At 29.1% G+C, this 20,392-nt stretch overlaps 1 protein-coding gene across 1 annotated transcript; it reads right to left on the bottom strand.

The window, feature by feature from the left end:
* Positions 1 to 4,712: 4,712 nt before the first annotated feature.
* Positions 4,713 to 10,986, bottom strand: LOC109810485 (uncharacterized). The gene is made up of 4 exons (XM_020373964.3): positions 10,302 to 10,986; positions 5,557 to 5,646; positions 5,368 to 5,435; positions 4,713 to 5,027 (listed from the first exon to the last, which is right to left on the bottom strand). Exons 1-4 carry the CDS (start codon positions 10,953 to 10,955, stop codon positions 4,886 to 4,888), a joined length of 954 nt encoding a protein of 317 aa, XP_020229553.1. The 5' UTR covers positions 10,956 to 10,986; the 3' UTR covers positions 4,713 to 4,885.
* Between the last annotated feature and the right edge of the window lie 9,406 nt (positions 10,987 to 20,392).

Genomic DNA, 20,392 nt, shown 5'->3' with positions numbered 1-20,392 from the left:
CTTTTTTTTTCTCATATGATCTTTTTAATTACCTATCACATATGTATATATACATATGTCAAACGGTTTATTATTGTATTCAATATGTTTGTTGGTCAAGCGATGTAGAGATAATATAGAGATACACGACTTTAACACTAGTGGAAAAAAGGCTTTTAAAATCGGTTATTTTTTACTTTTAAAATTGGTTCCATAACCAATTTTAAAAGAGCCGATTTTAAAAGTTAGACTTTTAAAATTGGTTATTTAATCGATTTTAAAAGTTAACTTTTAAGATCGGTTGTCTTACAACCGATTTTAAAAGTTCTGGTCAAGAAAAAAAATTAAACTGGAACGGCCCGTTCCAGATTGTTAAAAAAGAATTTTTGAAGAACGGTGTCAGAACGGCCCGTTCTCCTTTCAGTACGGGGCATTCTCCTTTTAGAACGGGCCGTTCCAGCTTCGAAATTTAGCAAAAATGAACTTGAAAACAGAAACAAGAGAAGCGCGTGATAAAACGAAAAGAGACATAAGAAGAGGAAAACGAAAACGAAAACAACAACGAAATTTACCTCTTTAGAAAATGAGAGCGTTTGAGAGAGTAGAAAAACGAATAGAGGGAAAGATTAAAGAGAATGAGATTGGAGGGAAATATAAAAGGTTTCTCACGATACTTTTAAAATCGATTATTTAAGAACCGATTTTGTATACTACATACAAAATCGGTTCTGAAATAACCGATTTTAAAAGTAGTACTTTTAAAATCGGTTATAAAATAACCGATCTTTTAAGATCGGTTCTTTTGTAACCGATCTTAAAAGTTGTGTCAGACATACCTTTTAAGATCGGTCATAAAATAACCGATCTTAAAAGTACTTTTAAGATCGGTTAAATTTGAACCGATCTTAAAAGTGTTCATTTTATTTACAAAATTGCCACCGCGCCACTTTTAAGATCGGTTACCTTATAACCGATCTTAAAAGTCCGATTTTAAATCCAATTTTTGCAGTAGTGTAAATTCTATGTTGTACTTTCTTTTGTTGAAAATATAACTAATGGCATTGTTCTCTTTAGTTTTGTTCTGTTTCAATTCTTTACTTAAGTAATATGAAGTGTTTTCTTCGACACCTACACTACAGACTTTGCTTGATCCTTCTAGGTTTGTACTTTGCTTTGACAATATGTAAGAAACGTTAGTAACAACATATATTTGACACATCCTTTCTTATACATTACTTAGTAAATATTATTATGTAGACCTCACTTAAAAGAGAGTGGACCTAATTTTATTATTTGTGGAACTAGTGTGAAATTTTCTCATTATGAAAGTGTCAAAGCATTGATATATGAAAGTAAATATTATTATGTAGGTCTCACTGAAAAAATATTAGTAGCAACATATATTTGTTAAATATAAGGTATCTATCTGTAAAGCAATTTCATCCAAAATAAGTTGAAGAAAAAGAAAATAAAAAAATATTCTTAGAAAAAAAGAAAAATGTCATAACCTCATGACACAAGTAGAAGTTTCGCTCCTTAGAACATTATGTTATGATTATGCAACTAGGATTTCCACGTGGAATCTGAATGACTCCATTTGTATACTGTAGGACAGCAAGTAGAGTAATAAATTGTTTAGTTCTAGGACTTGTATAAGAAAATATCTGGAATGACAACCATAAAAGATGTTGCATTTGGCCTTAGCTGAGGAGGAAAAGACAACAATTGGAATGACAAGTAGTGAAAATTCCCCAGCAAACAGTAATACAAGTCCCAAATTTCTCCACATTCACTAAATAAAAGATACTTAGAAGCTTCAATCAGCAAGAATAACCTCAAATTTGAATTTAGAAGACACAAACCATCGAAAACATGTTTGGGTAGTGGAAAATTGATTTAGGCTTGAATTCTCTCAAACTACTTGAATTGACTCGACTAATAGCTAGCCTCTAGAAGAAAATACAATAAGAACACAATTGCAGAACTAAACAGTAGAAAAAATTCAGCAACCAAATAAGCTCTAAATGGCCCTAATAGAAACAAACAGAAGGATAGGCACATAAAAACTAAAATGATAAAAGTGATGCATAAACATAAACAAACAAACAGGGTCAAACAACAAAAAAGAAAGAAAGGAAATCAAGTCACTGAACAACCTGTTTCAAATGTAGCAGTTTCCCCCTCGCCTTCTGCAAGCAGTAAAGAAAATACAAACAATAGGGAAAAGAAAGCCAGTATGATATCTCGCTCACATCCTTAATTCAATGAACAATACGAGGGAATCGATAACTAGGTCAATATGAGTATGTGGCTTCCGATTTTGAAGAATAAGAAAGGAGAATAAGAGATGAAAAGAATTAGGTCAATACTTCAAAGAGTTAAAAGGATCTTACCTCAAAGAAATGGATATTTTAACGTGGGTGTTTGTGGCTTTTGAATGTGAACGTTGCCATTACTATTCACTCCGAGAAATGGGTATTTTTTCTCTTTTGGTGCGGAAGGGTCTTACCTCAGAGAAATGGATCTTTTAACGTGGGTGTTTGTGGCTTTTGAATGTGAATGTTGCCATTGTTATTCACTCAGAGAAATGGATTTTTTTCTCTTTTGGTGCGGAAATGCTCAGTCATGGATTTTAAGTGCTCTTGCACTGTTTCTACGAGAGCTGATGTGATTAAGCAAGTTTTTTTAAAAAATAAGAAAATTGATTTTAAATAAAAATTAATTATTATTTAAAATTAGTAATTAAGAAAATAATAGTAAAATCTATTATTAAAAATGTTTAAAATGTTGAATAAATTAATAATATTTAATGTTAGAAAGTCAAAAAAATATATATAATTTAAATAAAACAATAACATTTATGATTAAAAATATTACTAAAGAGTATAATTCAAATTAATTAGTAACATTTATTGTTAAAAATGTTACAAAAATATATAATTAAGAGAAATTAGTAACATTTTGTTCCATGTTGGCACATATATGTAATAGTGTATGACACAAAAATGTTTGCTACAAAACCTCTCCTCTATTTTTTCTTAAAATCTTTCCTTTACGAGCATAAAATCCAGTAACTCTCGCATACCAATTATAAAGCAAATAAACTACTTCAAGGATTACAAAATGACATTTGATTAATTCCACAACACTCATAATATGCATATCAAGACTAATAATATCTTGCATATCATTTACAGGAATATCTTCAGTTTCATAGCACACATCATTACATTCATCTCCTTCAACGTTAGTTAACATTAAATCATCAACAAAATCAACGGATTCATTGATATCCTGCTCAACATCAAAATAATAAAATATTTTTGCATCTCCCTAAAATTATATATATATATATATATATATATATATATATATATATAGTCAACGAAAAAATAGTTGATTTTAAATATTTCAAAACAAAACCATGGTACAATTTAAATTAATTTACAACATTTATACCTCCACCTTGTCTTCTGGTACATTACTATTACTTCCTTTTTCCCATTCAACTTCGATATGCTCAATGCTTAATTAAGATCTTCTGCTCTTTGGCACAAAAAAAAAACCACATACATTACCTATTTCCAAGTGTTATAGGACAACATTAAAATATAAAGCTAGTCAATTTGCAAATCACAATACTTCACAATTTTGTCTCTCAAATTAATTTTATATTGCTAATTCAATTCAATGTACAACAACTAAACTAGAAACAAATACGAACACCATAATTATCCACAAACACACAAAATAACTAATAAACAAATTAATAGCTAGCTCCAAAATGGAGTAAAAAATAAAATAGAACACAAATAATATACATCCAACCAAAAGTTATACCTCACTCAAATGATGCTCAAAACCCTCACCATCGTTACAGAATACAGACACTCGCTAATGGAGCAAAAATAGAGTCAAAAACAGATTCTTTCAACCAAAGGGCCCTCTACCGTCAACAACCCATCAAAATAATCTCTCCTAACCTGTTAAACAATGTTTTGATTCATAAATACGATTCGCCAAGACATTAGCACAAGAAAAAAAAAATCGAAGTCATCACCATACTCATTATCTTATGCGGTAAAAAAATTTAATTAAAAATGGCCATTCTCGTTTCACAAGCAGTCAAATTAGGGTTCAATGTCCAACACGGCAACACTTCCCTCAAAGAGAATCCAATCATATTAGTTAGGGTTCAAATGCCCAACACTTTCCTCAAAGAGATTCCAATCGTATTAGGTAGGGTTCAAAAAGGTTACGGTACAGTACAATTGTTTTGGAGCGAGGAGAGGGGAGAAGTGGTTTTGGTTCGCCCTAGGGGATGGAGCAAGACAACGTTCGATCCCAATTCGGATTGGGCTAGGTTGTTGGGCTAGATCGGGTTGGGTGGTGCCGTGGTGGTGGTTGAGAGTGCAGGGTGGGGGACGTGATGGGTTTAGGTGTCAGTTGGGTTAGGACGAGGATCCAAAACCATATTTGTTGTAGGCAAAGATAACGAAATAGGAGGTAGAGAAGTAAGAGGGGTGGAAGATGGTGTTAAACTCTACGGGAAAGAAACGGATTTGATTTGATTTGACAGAATCAAATCAATTTTACAATTCTTGAGTTTTACTTAAAAATGTTAAATATATATTAAAACATTATTATTTATCCTCTTTTTAGTGTCTCACCCATGAGTCACATGAAAAATGCTTCATGTTAGAAGCACTCTTTTCTCAAAATTAGGAAAGGAATGGAAGGAAGGAAACACCAGTAAAACCATCTTATATGAAAAGTAGTCTAGCTGTTTATAATACAATGGATATTAGAAACAACATATATATCTTTGATTGATGTCACCTCCAATAACATACATATATTTAATCTGAGCAAGCTGAGAATAGGGTTGAATACGTAAGTGGATTAATTATTTTTTGGGTTCATTAATTGATGCGAAGAAGGAAGCAATAAAGTGCTTAAGGCATCTGTTGTAAACACAGGGTCGTTCCAGATGAACCAGGTGACCAGCTTTCTTTATGCCTTCAAACGTGGTGCCATCCCCTAGTTGTCTGCACTCATTCAATATTTCAATCAGACGTGTTAATTATTAATACCATGTACAACAACTCTAAGTAACTGTTTAATATATGTAATAAATTAGAAAAAATAAAATATTAATTTTTTGCGTTATTGCATGCCCCCGTTAGAAAATGAAATGAGTTTTATAACAGGTTCCCCTGCACCCTCTCCCTATACACCATTAGGTGATCATGTCTGGATCAGTTTTTTAAGTGATGCATCAGAGTTTTCTAAAATTTATAAAAGAGAAAATTTAATGTAAGTCAACTAATGTCGCTTAAAAATAGTTTTGCTGTCGTATAGCTTTTATTTTTTTGTCTAGAGACTTACTCTTTCATATTTTGTGCATGCTCCAGTTTGAAAATTTGATCATTCTCGCCCCATAAGAGATGAATTCTCTGCAAACGGAAAATGAGTAGCATGAAGGATATGTTATGTGCTAATAATTAGAATACACGTGAGAACGTATGAGTTTAATTAGCTAGCACCTAGAGCGGTGCAAATAAAATTATTAATTACCTGTGGATAATTTGGGATGGTGATATCTCTATTGCTAACTACTAAGCCCTCCAAAAGCTCACCTCGCTCCTTCCTATTTGTAAACATCACCTGTAATAATTTCTCATGGAAAACCATCGTAAGCAAATTAAATTGCTTCATCAAATTAATGTTATAGTACATTAACAAGAAACAAAAATAATATATATATATATATATATATTATCAAAATTAACCTACTTCAACTTCAATTCATTTAATTCAAATAAGTTTCAAGCTATTTTTGAGTTAATTTGGTTTATTATCACCTTTATTGATAATGTATCATTAATTGCAATGGGACCGAAATTTTAACCTTGACAGAAAGCATGGGGCAAAGTAATTGATCTACACCAACATTCATTCCACCAACATGGACGAGGATTTTAAACTTGCTCTATGCGAAATTAATGTGACAGGTTAAATACCTGAATGGGGTAAACTTGCAGGATTACGTAACTAGAATATATCTACATGATATGTATGAAGCTCCCAAAAGTCAAGCTAATAAAATAGACTACCATCAAAATCCTTATCTTCAATATTTTAATGTTGTTGCTTATTAGGTGAAGGTGGTTGAACTAAGCCACATTCTGCATTTCATCTTTGTCTCCTCACTATCATCGTATCATGGTCCACCTTGTGCTTTTTTACGTTTCTGCTATATCATTTACTTTACCAAAAGTATCGTACGTTAATTATCACACAACTTAAATTCTTTATATCTCTCTAATCAAGTTCCAATTTCACGGCCCACTCCCCTTCAAAATAAAGATAAAATATTTCAACTACTTGTGTCGATCTACTGATAAAGTGTTAATTGTAATAGTATATGTTAAATTTACTGACAGAGTGTTGAATTGAAATTTTATATATAAATTTTTAAAATTAAATATTACGATCATGATAATTTGTCTTAATGATAAAAAATATTATATATATATATATATATGTTCTTTAATCAATCGATTCTTTTGCTAATTTTCCATAACAATTAGAACCTCGAAATATCCAAAAGGACAGAACACAATGTTTCGAAATATGATGTGATAAAACATGAATTAACACTGAAGTTAATTTGATTGATCAATTCAAAACTTAAGATATTATATATAAGTATTTTATTATATAATAATCGTACTGAAATTAAAACTTATGATTTCCTTTACATATTATTTTAACTTGTGTCTACAAAAAATATTACATGACATAAAAAAGTGTTATTATAGATATAATATATGTAAATATATAATTATTTATTATATAGATACACACAATTTTAATATTAATTTTTAATGAAATTTAATAACATATTTTTTGTATTACTATAATTTACATTTAAATTTTTTAACAATATATTAATATATATTATATTTATTATGTAGGTAAAAATAATTTTTAATAATAATTTTTATATCACTATAAAGTACATAATATGACAATTTTTTTTATAGTGGATCACTCCTTTCACCCCTCTTACTAAGTTGGTTTTATTGGTTTGATATATAGGTTTTTTTAGTTATACTTAATTAACTTGTTTATTTCTATTTAATGTGAGCATATAATAAAATTTAATCATAATATATTCATACATAAAAAAAAAAAATTAATCTCTCTAATATACGATTAATTCTTGTGTTTTAATTTTTTTTTAAATTGTCATTATCATTATTTAAGGATAACATGGCATGATATAGTATTAGTATGTCAACTTACATATTACCTTAAAATGATAGTTGAAATTCTCCAATATTACCTTAAAATGATAGTTGTAGTAAAGAAAATAATCATTTTCAAAAGATTTATAAGTTTATTAAGATTAAAATCAATGAATTTTTTTAAAAGACTGGAAATAAATTCAATCATACTACAAAATTAAAAAAAAAATTTAAATTTTATAACTAGCGGTACAAAATAGTTTTATTAATAGTGTGTTTGGATGAGGAATTTTACAAATTCAAGAAATTTTAAATTTTTGGTATTTGAATTACTTTGATTTAAATTTTTATCATTGTTAAAATATTTTGTTTGGATAAGTCAATTCAAATTTCTCAAATTTTAAATTGTTGGGTTGAATATGATAATTTGATTCCATCATGGTAAAATTAATTTTAAAAATATATTTATATGTTGAGATTTTTAAATTAAATTTTATAAAAATAAATATAGTTAATTTTTAAATATTTAATAATTTTAAAAATTAATATTAGATAATATTTAATAATTTTAAAAATATTTTTGAATATTAAATAATTAAAATATGAAGAGATAAAATAAAATATATAAATGAAATAAGAAAAAAATATATGAAGAATTTCAAATTCTTACTTTTTTGGGAGAATTTGAAATTCTACTATTTCAAAGAATTTTATAAATGTTTGAATTTTAAATTCTTTATAAATTCTTCATCCAAACAAAATATTTCACTTCAAAAAATTTGAAATTCTTCAAATAAATAAATTTATCCATTTAAATTCTCCATCCAAACATACTATAAGGGTTTATATGATTGATTTTAAATTATCCGATATAATTGTAGTGTGATAACAATTTTGTAATTTATGTAAATTATTTTTATGTTAAGTGTACTTCTAACCGATATTTTACGTAATAAAAACACATTCTATGTTAGATAGGTGTAGTTACATGAAATATGCTTGATGATGACAATTTTGTAATATTAAAAAAATATTATGTAAAGTGACATCAGACTCAACATTAAATGATCATGTGATAATAACATTGTAATAGAGAATTAAAATCCATCAGTGATTATAATAGACATAACTTATCGTACAAGCATACTTGAGAATTGAATGAAACTAACCAGAAAAGGCACAAGACAGGACAAAATATTAAAAATATAATAAAATTTAAAAAAAAATTAAGAAAGGGTAGTGTAAGATCCATCCCATATATAGAAAGCATTTATGAGAGCTTATTGCAAGACCTAATTTACAGGTAATGGCATCATTTGCATGTCATCAGTATCTATCTTAGTCATGTTAATTCAAACACCTATAATATTTTACAAAAATATACATTTTTAAAGAATGTGTTTGCGTAATTGTATCAACTTAGTCTTAATACGTGTGTCCAGTAACAAAAATAAAAAGGCTTAATAGGATAAAATGATAAATAAAAAAAATTAATAACATATTTGTCTTTTTTTTAAATAACTTTTATTTCCAAAAAAAAATGTAGGAGACAACGAGTATTTTTGTTTGGAAACAATTTTTTTTATCAAACATAATTAAGTAAAAAAAAAATCTTGTGGGTAATTGTCCTGTATGTGTATCCCCCTTGCCTTCAACCACTTATTTTTTAAAAATTGAAATGCATTAAAAAATTATAATTAAGATTATTTTGGCATACACCCACAATACTATTAACCATAGTTTTAAAAACCGGACCGGTCATCGAACCGGTTAAAGTACTGGGTCAGTGGGTCAAAAGTTGAACTGGTGGGTCACTAGTTGAACCGCATGACTCGATTTTTATTAAAAAATATTTATATTAAATATATTTTATACTTATAAATTTTAATAAATTCATATCTTATTTTAAATTTCAATTTTTCTATCTTATTTAAAATTATTTTTATTTTTATTTTGTAAAAAAATACATAAAAAAATTAATGTTAAACGGTATATTAATACAAATTAAAAATATAAATAATATGTACATATATAATATGCTTGCAATTAATATCAACAAAATAATATATGTAATATTTACATAGATATTGCATTATTAAATATATAATTTAAAATTAATAATATACTATAAAAGTTATTTAAGTTGTATATATTGCAAACAAATATATTAGAACAAGTAGTCATTGTTATATTTAATAATACTCCTTGCTTTTTCATTAAGAGATTCAATTTTCATTATTATTTTTGTGATTTATAGTCCCTTAAAAAAATTTAAAAAAAATAAGAAAAAAAGTGGTTGAACCGGTTTCACCAATTGAACCGAAAAATTGACCGGTTCAATCCGGTTTGAAACGGGTCGACTGCATAACCGATCCAACTTCAGATTCGAACCAGCTGGACCACCGGTTCTCGGTCCAACCGGTCCGACCGGCCGGGTCGGTCCGGGTTTTAAAACACTGCTATTAACGCAATCCAACTAAAAATAAATAAATGCACATCAACATATAATATGTTTATCGAATTTACTAATTTATACATCTACTTCTGTCTTAAAAGAACATGTTGATAATTTATAATTACGATTTCATATCTACACCTAAAGTGTAGCTAGTTAATTTACTAAAATTAAAAAACAAAATGAATATGTTAACAGATCTCTTAAATAATAAGAGAAAAAATGAACACTAAAATATATAACCATAATAATGAAATGTCAAGAATACAATTAAATTTCTAACTAATTAATTTCTTTATAATATTTTTTTATTGAAAGTTACTCCCTCCAAACCTTTATATAAGAAAAAATATTTAAAATTTTTAAATTAAAATATAAATAAATCTGACTTAAGTTAACATCATTTAATTTTTTTAAGCAAAAAATATCCCTAAAACAATAATATAAGTAATATATTATATATATATTTTATCTAAAATCGTAAGAATTAAATGTATTTAATTAATTTTTTTAGTGTGTTAATTAATGATATTAATAGGAAAGCAATAAAGGGAAGAGAAAAAAAAAATGGAAGCAAGGGTGACAGTGTGACACATGCATACATAGATATATACCTCAAGAAAATCCTTGTGCAAACGATCCGGGAACCAGAGTTTTCTGTGCGCAGCGACGGACAAAAGCGCCTTAAGCCCCTTAACGGAAGTAGGCAACAAGAGCTCCGAAGAAGAAGAGAAGCCAAGTTCTTGCAGCGACGAGATGCTGATGGAGTCCGTCATGGCCAAAATGGACCCAGAAATCACCAAAGCCTGAACCATTTCAGGGTACATCTCCGCCATCTTGAACGCCACCATTCCCCCGTAACTGAAACCCACCACCACGCACTTCTCCACCCCCACTTTCCTCAACCCCGTAACCAAACACTCCGCTTGAAACCTCGGCGACCGTTCCGTTTTGTCCGTCGTGGACCCTCCGAAGAACAGAAGGTCCGGAACATAAACCGCGTACTTCTTCGTCAACGCGCCCACTTGGAACTGCCACGTCACCAGCCCCTCCGCGGCGAAACCGTGCACCAGCACCACTGCGGGTTTCTTGGGCTTGGCCTTCAGTTTGGGCTTCTCGTCTTTTTTGTTGGGCTTGGTTATGGTCTCCGAGGGGACCCAGAAGCTCATGACGGTGCCGGGCTCTATCTCCACCGTGTAGGGCCTGATCCCGGCCATCTTCATTAGCCCGTGAAGCAATGGCTTCTGTGCCGCCACTAGGTTCACCATTCTCTCTATCAACTCAATCACAATGGAAACGGCTTTCCTTTATATACGAGGAGGCTAACGTGGATTAGTCAAGTTTGGTGCTGGGTTGTTATCACTTGTATTGTAACCCGTCACTCTATTAAAAAAGTTTAATAATAAAATATATTAACTTAATTAGTGTTTCGAATTTTAAGATGTTGAATTTATGTTTTGAACTTTATAAAAATATTAATTTTTTAATAATAAAAAAATATAATAATTTTTTCTTTTTATGAGGACGAATTTAAATACACTGCCGCATTAATGTGGCTGGCAGGTAGCTGATTGTCGCTCGCTAACTGCAATTTTTGGACAAAAGTTACTGTAAAAATTTTATACAATTATTATATGACATGGTCCCACACTAAATTGCGGCAGTTAATCGTAGCTCGCTTATAATTTTTTTTTTTTCAATGTAATGTTATCAACGATGTCATATTTATGGGTGCAAAATAAACTAAGCTTAGGAAGGCTTTACTAGTGGAAAAATAGGATACTACGTCATTCTTTTTATGTCGGATATAGAAATACCCGATGTAATAAAAATGTGGTGGCATGAAACGTAATTTTGTTTAATTTTCCTTCTTCAATTTTTCCTTCTCCCGCGCCTCCTCCTCCTTCTTCTGTTTTTCTTCCTTCTCTTGCGCCTCCTCCTTCATGGCGTTCATCTGCATCTTCTTCTGTTTCTTCTTCGCGTGGTCATGGGCTTTTCTGGGATCTAGGTTCTATGAGGTAGCATCTTCCATCAAGTTTGTGTTTTTTTGTTTCTGGGCTTTTCTATGAGGTTCTATGACGTAAATGATGTTTTTTTCTTCTGTTTGTTTCGAGTTTTTGAAGATGGAAAAGGAGAAGGAAGTGAAGTCTGGGTTCGGAGAATGCGTTTCTGGGTATATCAAGCAAAACGGGCCGTTCTGCTTGGAGAACGGCCCGTTCTGCTGGCAGAACGGCCCGTACTCCATGGAGAACGGGCCGTACTTCAAGCAGAACGGGCCGTTCTTCAAGCAGCACGGGTCGTTCTGCTGCACTTGTTTTCTTTTTTTTTTTTTTTAAATTTTTGATGACTTTTTACGTCGGACCTTGGCATGTCCGACGTAAATTTACGTCGGTTTTCGTACCCCGACGTAAATTTACGTCTCCCGCTTCTACGTCGGACGTTTTTCTGACGTAAAAACCCCTAAAATAACCGACGTAAAATGTGTATTGTGTCCTAGTGCTTCCACTGAAAAATAGTTAATTGAATTGCATTATTTTTTGATTCATCAAAAAATTGCAATTCAAATTTATCTGAATTGGCTTTGTAGTTTGAATTATATTATTTTGACTTGTTGGTTTGTAAAAACTAGTAAAATTGGTTTCATTGTATTTCATTTTTATTTATATCTTATAAAAAAAATATTAAACCAAATAAACTGGGATGTCCATTAGACATGATCAACTTGTCTAAATTTGTTGGACCACTTTTTTTTTCGAAGTCCAAACCATCAAAATATTAAACTAGTTCATCTAGGTGGACTATTTTTGACATATCTAATTTTTATTTATTTTAAAAATAATTTACTTTTTATAATTCAGTTATTTACAAATAATCTGGTTCGATTTAATTTTCTATAATAATAATTCAGTTGAATTTTTTATAAAAATGATTCAATTTTTATAATTTAATTCGACACCAATTCAGTTAATTCACTTTTTTTCAACCCTGTTTATATTATGATCCCACGCTCATCACTGTAATGGATCATGTTTAAGGTATATTGTTAGAGATCTCATATATAGATGAGGGAAGGGATAGCCTCACGTTACAAATTAGTGCTGTAAAAGTAACTTAGTCTCAACTTAAACCCACCTATTAATAAAGATGTATTGTAACTCTTGGACGAACTTGATGACTATTATGAAAGGTTCAAATTGTGATTATCTTTTAGTGATTTACTTAATTAATATGAAATCAATTTAGTAGCTTTGCCTAAGCAAATTATAAACATATAACATAATATAATTTGTACATATTAGCTTTGCCTATGTAATGAGACTGGTCCTACCACGAGATATATTGTTCATGGTAATAAAATCTAATCAAAGGATTTGCACAGTTTTCTTGCACGCAATCTCGACCGTATATAAAGAATATTATTATGCGTAAATGTTGGCTTAACATAGTTGTCTTGCATATAGTTACCACGTACAACGTTGTTTAGTTTTGATCAACCACCAGATCGCCTTATATGTAATATCATCCAGCGTTTGGCTTTTGTGGGCCCTTTGCCCATCCTTGTTGGTGAGAAATTATTTGTGGACTTTGAAACATGTTCTCTATCCTCTAATTTGACTTTTGACACTCTTGATTCAATAAAAGATGGTGATTGTTGGAACTGTCGGATATAATTATTACTATAGTCACAGTTGCACAGTTGTTCCTTGCGATCAGATTGCCTCGGATGGCGGCCTTCAACTAAATGCATGCATAAAAATATATTTGGTAAAAAGGAGAGAAATAGGTGAGAAATAAAGAATAAAATATAAAATAAAAAAATAATAAGAAATAAAGTAAAAATTTGATTGTTAAGTTGAAAAGAAATATATAAAAAAAATAAGTGAGAAATAAGATATATGTAAGAGAGAGAAGAGAGAAATAAATAAATAAATAAGAAGATGAGATTTATCATTTTTTAATTTTTTTTATTCTATTTTTCCTCAACCAAACAATTTTTCTTACTTTTATTCTATTATTTTTATTTCCTTCATCTTATTTCTTATCATTTTTTCTCTATGAAACAAGGCAGAATGGCTTATATTCCCTATAGACATGATTTTGGGATCATATTGTCAAATAAATGCATATGGTGGATATTCTTTTCATTAACATAAAATTAGCATTTATTAAAAGATAATCGAGAGGTAGTTATGTATTTAAATATATTAAAAGGTTTTTAATTATAATCAAAAAATAATTTATAATTAATGGGGAAAAAATTAGTTAACTTATTCGGACAATTTACAGATTGTTGATATATTTAAATTTCATAATTTCACTCTTTGTAAAACATTTATCAAAATATCATACATTATATGTTACGTTGAGAAGTTAGGTACGAAGTCTCAACATGTTTTTTATTTTTAATTTAAAAATTAATTTATAAAACTGTATTTTATATATATATATAAGGGGGATTATAATTACACCAGTGTAACTTTTACTCAGTATTACACCGTTCAATAACTTTATATTAAATGTGAATTTTGTAAATCCAACCGTTAGATTGAAAGTTTATATCTCTTAAATCATATATACAAAATTTTATATTAATCTAAGATGATTTAATACTTTATTTTTATAAAACAAAATTGATTAATATATCAATTTCAAAATATACTAAAATATGAACACTTTGATTACCTTCAAGTTGTTCAATTTTAACAAAATTTGATTGATATACACATATAAAGTGATATGAACTTTTAATCTAACGGCTAGATTTTCAAAATTCACAATTAATATAAAGTTATTGAGCGATGTAATACTTAGTAAAAGTTACACCAATGTAATTATATATATATATGAATGAGTAAAGTATAATGTTGTTAAGAAATAATTAAAGTATAAATTAAATTTAAAGGACAAAATAAATTTAAATAATATAAATTACAAAGAAATAAATACATGTTTTTTTATTATTCAAACACAAATTACTTTAAAAAAAACATGGATCATAATATTTGAAATTGTGGACATTTTTTTTTCTTAAATGATCAACAATTCGACAATAATCGTATCTTTTGAGTTTGCTCTTTTTCTTAGGTCCATTTTAGTGTATATGCAAGTAGATTTTGGATGATCTTTAGGATTTCTTTACATTGTTGGATCATGACACTATTCTTTCTTGGATCATGCTCTATGAATAGTATTTGTGTTTGAATTGGTGCGATCTCAATTGTCAATTTGTATGATGTGATTTTAGTTGTCGATTTGTCCATCATAAAAGATAATCCTCTAGAAAGTTGTGTGATGTGTAAACAATGTTTGTGTTTGAATCAGTGCAACTTGACTATCGATTTGTTTGTCAAAAATGACAACTCTTTGTAAAAGTTATCTAACATGTGAATAGTATTTGTATTTGAATCAATGTGATCTTAGCCATCGATTTGTACGATGGGATCTCGATCGTCAATTTGTATATCACAAAAGAAAAACCCCTATAAAATCCCCGACATATAAATAGTGTTTACATTTGAATCAGTTTGATCTCGGTCGTCAATTTGTATAGTACGATCTCGACCATCGATTTGTCTGTCACAAAGATAACCCCCCCTTTACAAAGTTATGTGATTGTGAACTGTGTTTGTGTTTAAATCAGTGCAATCTTGACTGCTAATTTGTATAGTGCAATCTTGTTTAGGGAGTTGTGTCTAGGAAGTCTTGTAGGTGCATGATTTATGGGTGAGTATGCATTATTTTTACAGTATTGGGCATGATATCACATGCCTTTCATGGCACCACAAGTTAATCATCCGAAAGGATTATATCCTCTAAAAATTAAGTATATAAAATTTAAACACACTTTTTTCCTTATTATTGTTACTATTGCTTATTAACTCACGTCATATATGTTGTACCAAATGAAGTGGTAGCGAGTTGAGGCATTATGAGACACCAAGAGGTGACCTAGTCCACATCCAAATATGAGGGTAAATATACTTCCTTTAAATTGTTAATTATCATGTATTTTGACATTAATATTCATTCTTAATTCTGCAGTTTCTTTGGAGGTTATGAGTGCGTACTACCAAAAAATAATGCATTTAAAAATTCAACAATATAGAACACTTGTATACCTTTAATTTGTTTCACGGTGGTTGAATGACAACAAGTAAATAGGGTAAAACTCAAATTTGGTTTATGGTAGGATATACCACAACCACCTCAAAATTTGGATCAATAAGATGAGACATCCATGTGAGAAAATGATTACAATAACTTGGCAAAAGAATATGCTTAGTGGATCCAACAATGGATGGAACACCGATAAAACGTTTTAGCATAGAAACTTGTCAATGGTCATTTATCCCATACAAATCTTTATTTTTCTGTGTCCCAATAATTACAAAACTCATAGGTTGCAAACTCACGGGTTGGCCAGGAACCACAATGTAATTCATTATTGTAACTCTTCCATCACAACAACAACCTAATCAATAATATGACAATCATTAACATTATTTCACATCAACAACGAAAGAATTTATGAATAATATATTTGGTGTAAATGTTGGTTCACCATAGTCAACTAAAATATATTTGCAAAGTTTGTATCCCAATGACATTCCATCTTTTAACTAACATGAATCTTATCTTTAGTAAAAGAAAAATATTTTTGTTGTTTATTATGTCGACAATTATCATAAACTTCTATTGTAAGACCAACATATTGTTGATGATAAAAATAACCATACACAACATCCAAGACAACTTCTTCCTTATTATAATCCTATGTGAAACAAAACTTGTCACCTTGTGGAATTGATGGTCACCTTTGACATTGATACTTTTTAATTACTTTTTGTATTGCACTTTTTTTAATGAAATTTATGCTTGAGTAATTTTTTTAAAAGAGTCAATGAAAAAAAAAATGGCCCCTAAGATGACATTTAACGACTTGATTAAGTAAGAAAAATATTTTATTACTTCAATTTAGACATTATTTTAAAAACCTTTTAAAACCAATTCAATATGTGAAAGTGATACTATTGTATTCGCTAAAAAGAATTATGAATATGAATTATTGTTGGAATCAAAACATCTCACAAAAATTAATCAAATTACACCAAAATTAACGTTTACAACGAGTTTAAAAAAAACTTAATCAAATAAAAAGAAAGTGATTACCAATTATTTTAATATTTTTTTAAATATATTTTATGTTTGAATAATTTAATAAATATTAATATTTATGTATTTACTTTTATAATTTATTTTATTTAAGTTTCATTTTTATTTTAATAATTTAAAAGTATATTTATATATTAAAATATATTTTATAAATTAATTTTAAGTTAAAAAAAATAGAAAAACACATTGAGAACTCGGATTCCATACCCGACTTCTCAAAATAACATAAAGTGTGACATTTTGATAAAAATGTTTCACAAGTAATGTCACTAAGAAATTCAAAAAATTTGATTGTCAAATTCTGGGGGGAAAAAAACCGACTGTTATCCCCTACGGAGATTATTTTCGGATCATATTGTCAAATAAATGCATATGAACATGGTGGATCTTCTTTTCGTTGACAACTTAACATACTAGCATTTATTAAAAATAGAATCAAGACGTAGTTGTGTATTTAAATATATTAAAAGGTGTTAAATTATAACTAAATATTTGAAAAAACAATTTATTGAGGAAAAAATATTTTAATAATATTTATTAAGGAATATCCTTAAAATAAAATAAAAATAGTAAACTACTTATTCGTCCAATTTACATATTTTTATATATTTTTATTAAAATTATATTTAATAATTATATTTATATTATTAATTGAAAATAGATAAACAAATTGTAAATATATATATATATATATATATATATATATGTAACTTAAATTAGTTTATATTATATCATTTTAGTTTTAATTCTTTAATTCCATTAATGTATAAATTAGTTTGATTTCTTTCATATAACGTAATACCATTATTAGACAAGGTATAAATATATAAATAAGTAATTTTTTTAAAATATGTAATAAATAAATTGTTTGATTTCAGTTAATATTTCTTATCTATAAATATAAAATAAAAATAAAATATGATGTAATTAAAGTTTTAGAAGAAAAAAATAATATTAAATATGTTAAACCTGACATTGAATCAGCTGTAGGAAAAATCCTGTTTTATATAATAGTACTAGTAGTGTTCAATTCATATATTATATTGTTTTGTTATATTCATTTATTTGATACCATTATTTTTATATTTTGCATTCATAAAGACTTAAAAATTTACATATTATTTGATGTAACAAAAATTTTACATGTCAATTTGAATATTATTATGTAACCAACTAATTAAAATTTTAATTTTTAATTTTAATGTTTAAACCAAATTATATTATTGTATAAGCTTAATCAAAATATATAAATAAGCTAATTTTATATATCAATAAAAATATTATTGTTAAAATTATTTTACCATAATATTAATTAATTATTTATTTAATAAAATTTGAAACATCACTAAATAATATAAATATACTAATAATAATAACATGAAATGTTTATGCAACATTTGTCCTATGCTCGAAAATACAAAGTATTTTTTTCCAAATATAGTAAAACAGAATGTTAAACTACCTAAAATTGACCATAAAATAAAATAAGATATTTTTTTTGTAAGGGATACTTGGTAGTATAACGGACAAATTCTACAAATTCTAAGGTGATCTACCGTGCACAAGAATTGTAAGCCTTTAGATTAATTTAATCTTTATATCATTATCATGCACCTTTTATATGATAGAAAAACTTTTGTTCAAAGCTACTTTACCACCGACTACCGTATGTTTTTGTCAAAGGCAATTTCTTACGACTTTTTTGTTGTCTTTGTCATTTCTTGCAAAGTGAAAGGATATAATTATCTGGTTGTCTTGAAACTTTAAATACCAATTATTTTTCATTTGTTGCCATTGAGGAACACATATTCCTTTATTATTTACAATCCAAAATAGAAAGGAGAGACATGGAATGAAGGCTCTATGACGGATCTAGTGGAGTGGTTGCATTGGATGTCATTGACGATGTAATACTATAAGTTGTGATAGTATTATATCACTCTTAATTTTTTTGTGATGTTGAGTTAAGTTGTTAGTATTGAGAGTCTAAGGATTCCTATTAAGCTTTAGTGGTGTTAAGAGGAGTTTATTTGGGCAAACATCCAATTTGACCTTGGAAGGAAAAATATATAAGGTTTTTATTTCAAACAGAGTCTCATAAACTCATTTTCTTCAAGTTCTTAAAGAGAGGATTCCAGAGAGAATGTCATGGTCCCTGAGTTCTTTTTCTTTCAATCTTTTTTCTCTTCTTCTTCCTAATGATTTTCTAAGTTGTGTTATTGTGATTCAGGTGGTGAAAACCTCGAATCAAGTCGTTGATCTCGTTGTAGAGCCGGACGTTCTTCTTCTACCTTAGAGTCGAGTTACCCAAGGTAAAGGATACTAGATCTTTGTCCTGGAATTGGATTGCTAAATGTTGAATGAATTATGACTTTTTTGTTGCATGAATTGTTGTTGAATCGTGGCTGGGTGTGGATCAAATTCGAGTAGGTTGAGGTGAAAGTTAGGGTTTTGGGTTCCTTGTGAAAGATAAGATGAATTGAGTTGATTTGTAGTTGTATGTTGAGTTTGTGTACCTTTTTTAGTTGTTTGTGATGTATATGTTTATTGTTTTGTGTTGCATGTGTTGGTGATTTTTTGAATTTTAGGTTGTAGCTAGATCAAGTTCTACATATACAGAATTTTGATGCCACGCCAAGGGCACCTTCAAGGCGCTAGGCATTGTTATAATTCAAGGTTCTCTGTCACACTAAGCAGAGGATTAGTGACACTAGGCGTGAGGAGAAAGACTCGTCTCAAGTTGGAATTATGTCTAGCATGGTTGAATGGCGTCGAGCGTGGGAGCCTTAAGAGCTCTTTAACTTGATGATGTCAGGTCCAAAGTTGTGTGGTCCCCAACATGGCCAAGCCAGAGCCCTCTATTTGGATTTCATTAGGTGTCGAGGTGGTGACGCCCAGCAAGACTCGGGTAGAGACTCTCTATCTGAGATGGGGCTAGGTGTGGTGCTTTTCCACACTAAGCATGAGGTCTTAGAGGCCTCTACCTCAGCCACGACGAGTGTAAGTTGTGTAGCACTAGCCATGGGCGAGATAAAAAAACTCCCTATCTGGATGATGGTGAGCATAAGGTGAGTAGTGTCAAGTGTGAGTTATTGAAGAAAAGCATGACGGTATGATCGATGAAAAGTTGTTTTCTTGATGATTTAAGTTGTTATATGATAATACGATGAATGAGTTGTAAAAAGATGACATAGTATATGATGATTTAGTTGTGAGTTGTTAGTTGAGTAGTATATATATGAGTTGTAAGTTGTGTGTTGACTATGTTTTGTGTTGACCAAGTTATATATTGATCGTGTAATTATGTTAAAAGTACGATGTATTGTTGAGATGCATGTTGATAAAGAGTTAAAAATGAGTTGTGATGATTGAAATGTGAGTTGTAAAGTTACGTGTTGATTTTGTTGTTGTGTTAAAAATATAATGAGCTATTGTGCTGTTGAGCTATGTTAACCACTTAGAATTAGAGAGAATATTTTTTAAAGTTGCATATCTCATTGTGTGGATATTGTCTTGTGGTGCTCCAATGGTC

Source organism: Cajanus cajan, chromosome 5 (genome assembly GCF_000230855.2).
Source record: "Cajanus cajan strain Asha chromosome 5, NIPB_CcT2T_4, whole genome shotgun sequence".
In the NCBI taxonomy this organism is placed as follows: Eukaryota; Viridiplantae; Streptophyta; class Magnoliopsida; order Fabales; family Fabaceae; genus Cajanus; species Cajanus cajan.
The sequence above is the reverse complement of the archived record's forward strand: the minus strand, read 5'-3'. Positions and strand labels throughout refer to the sequence as shown.

Coding starts and splice junctions, on each gene's coding strand:
- LOC109810485 (XM_020373964.3), bottom strand. CDS start 10,955: ATGGTGAACCTAGTGGCGGCACAGAAGCCATTGCTTCACGGGCTAATG. Junction 5,647..10,301: donor TGCACAAGGATTTTCTTGAG/GTATATATCTAT, acceptor AAATTATTACAG/GTGATGTTTACAAATAGGAA. Junction 5,028..5,367: donor CATGCACAAAATATGAAAGA/GTAAGTCTCTAG, acceptor GAATGAGTGCAG/ACAACTAGGGGATGGCACCA.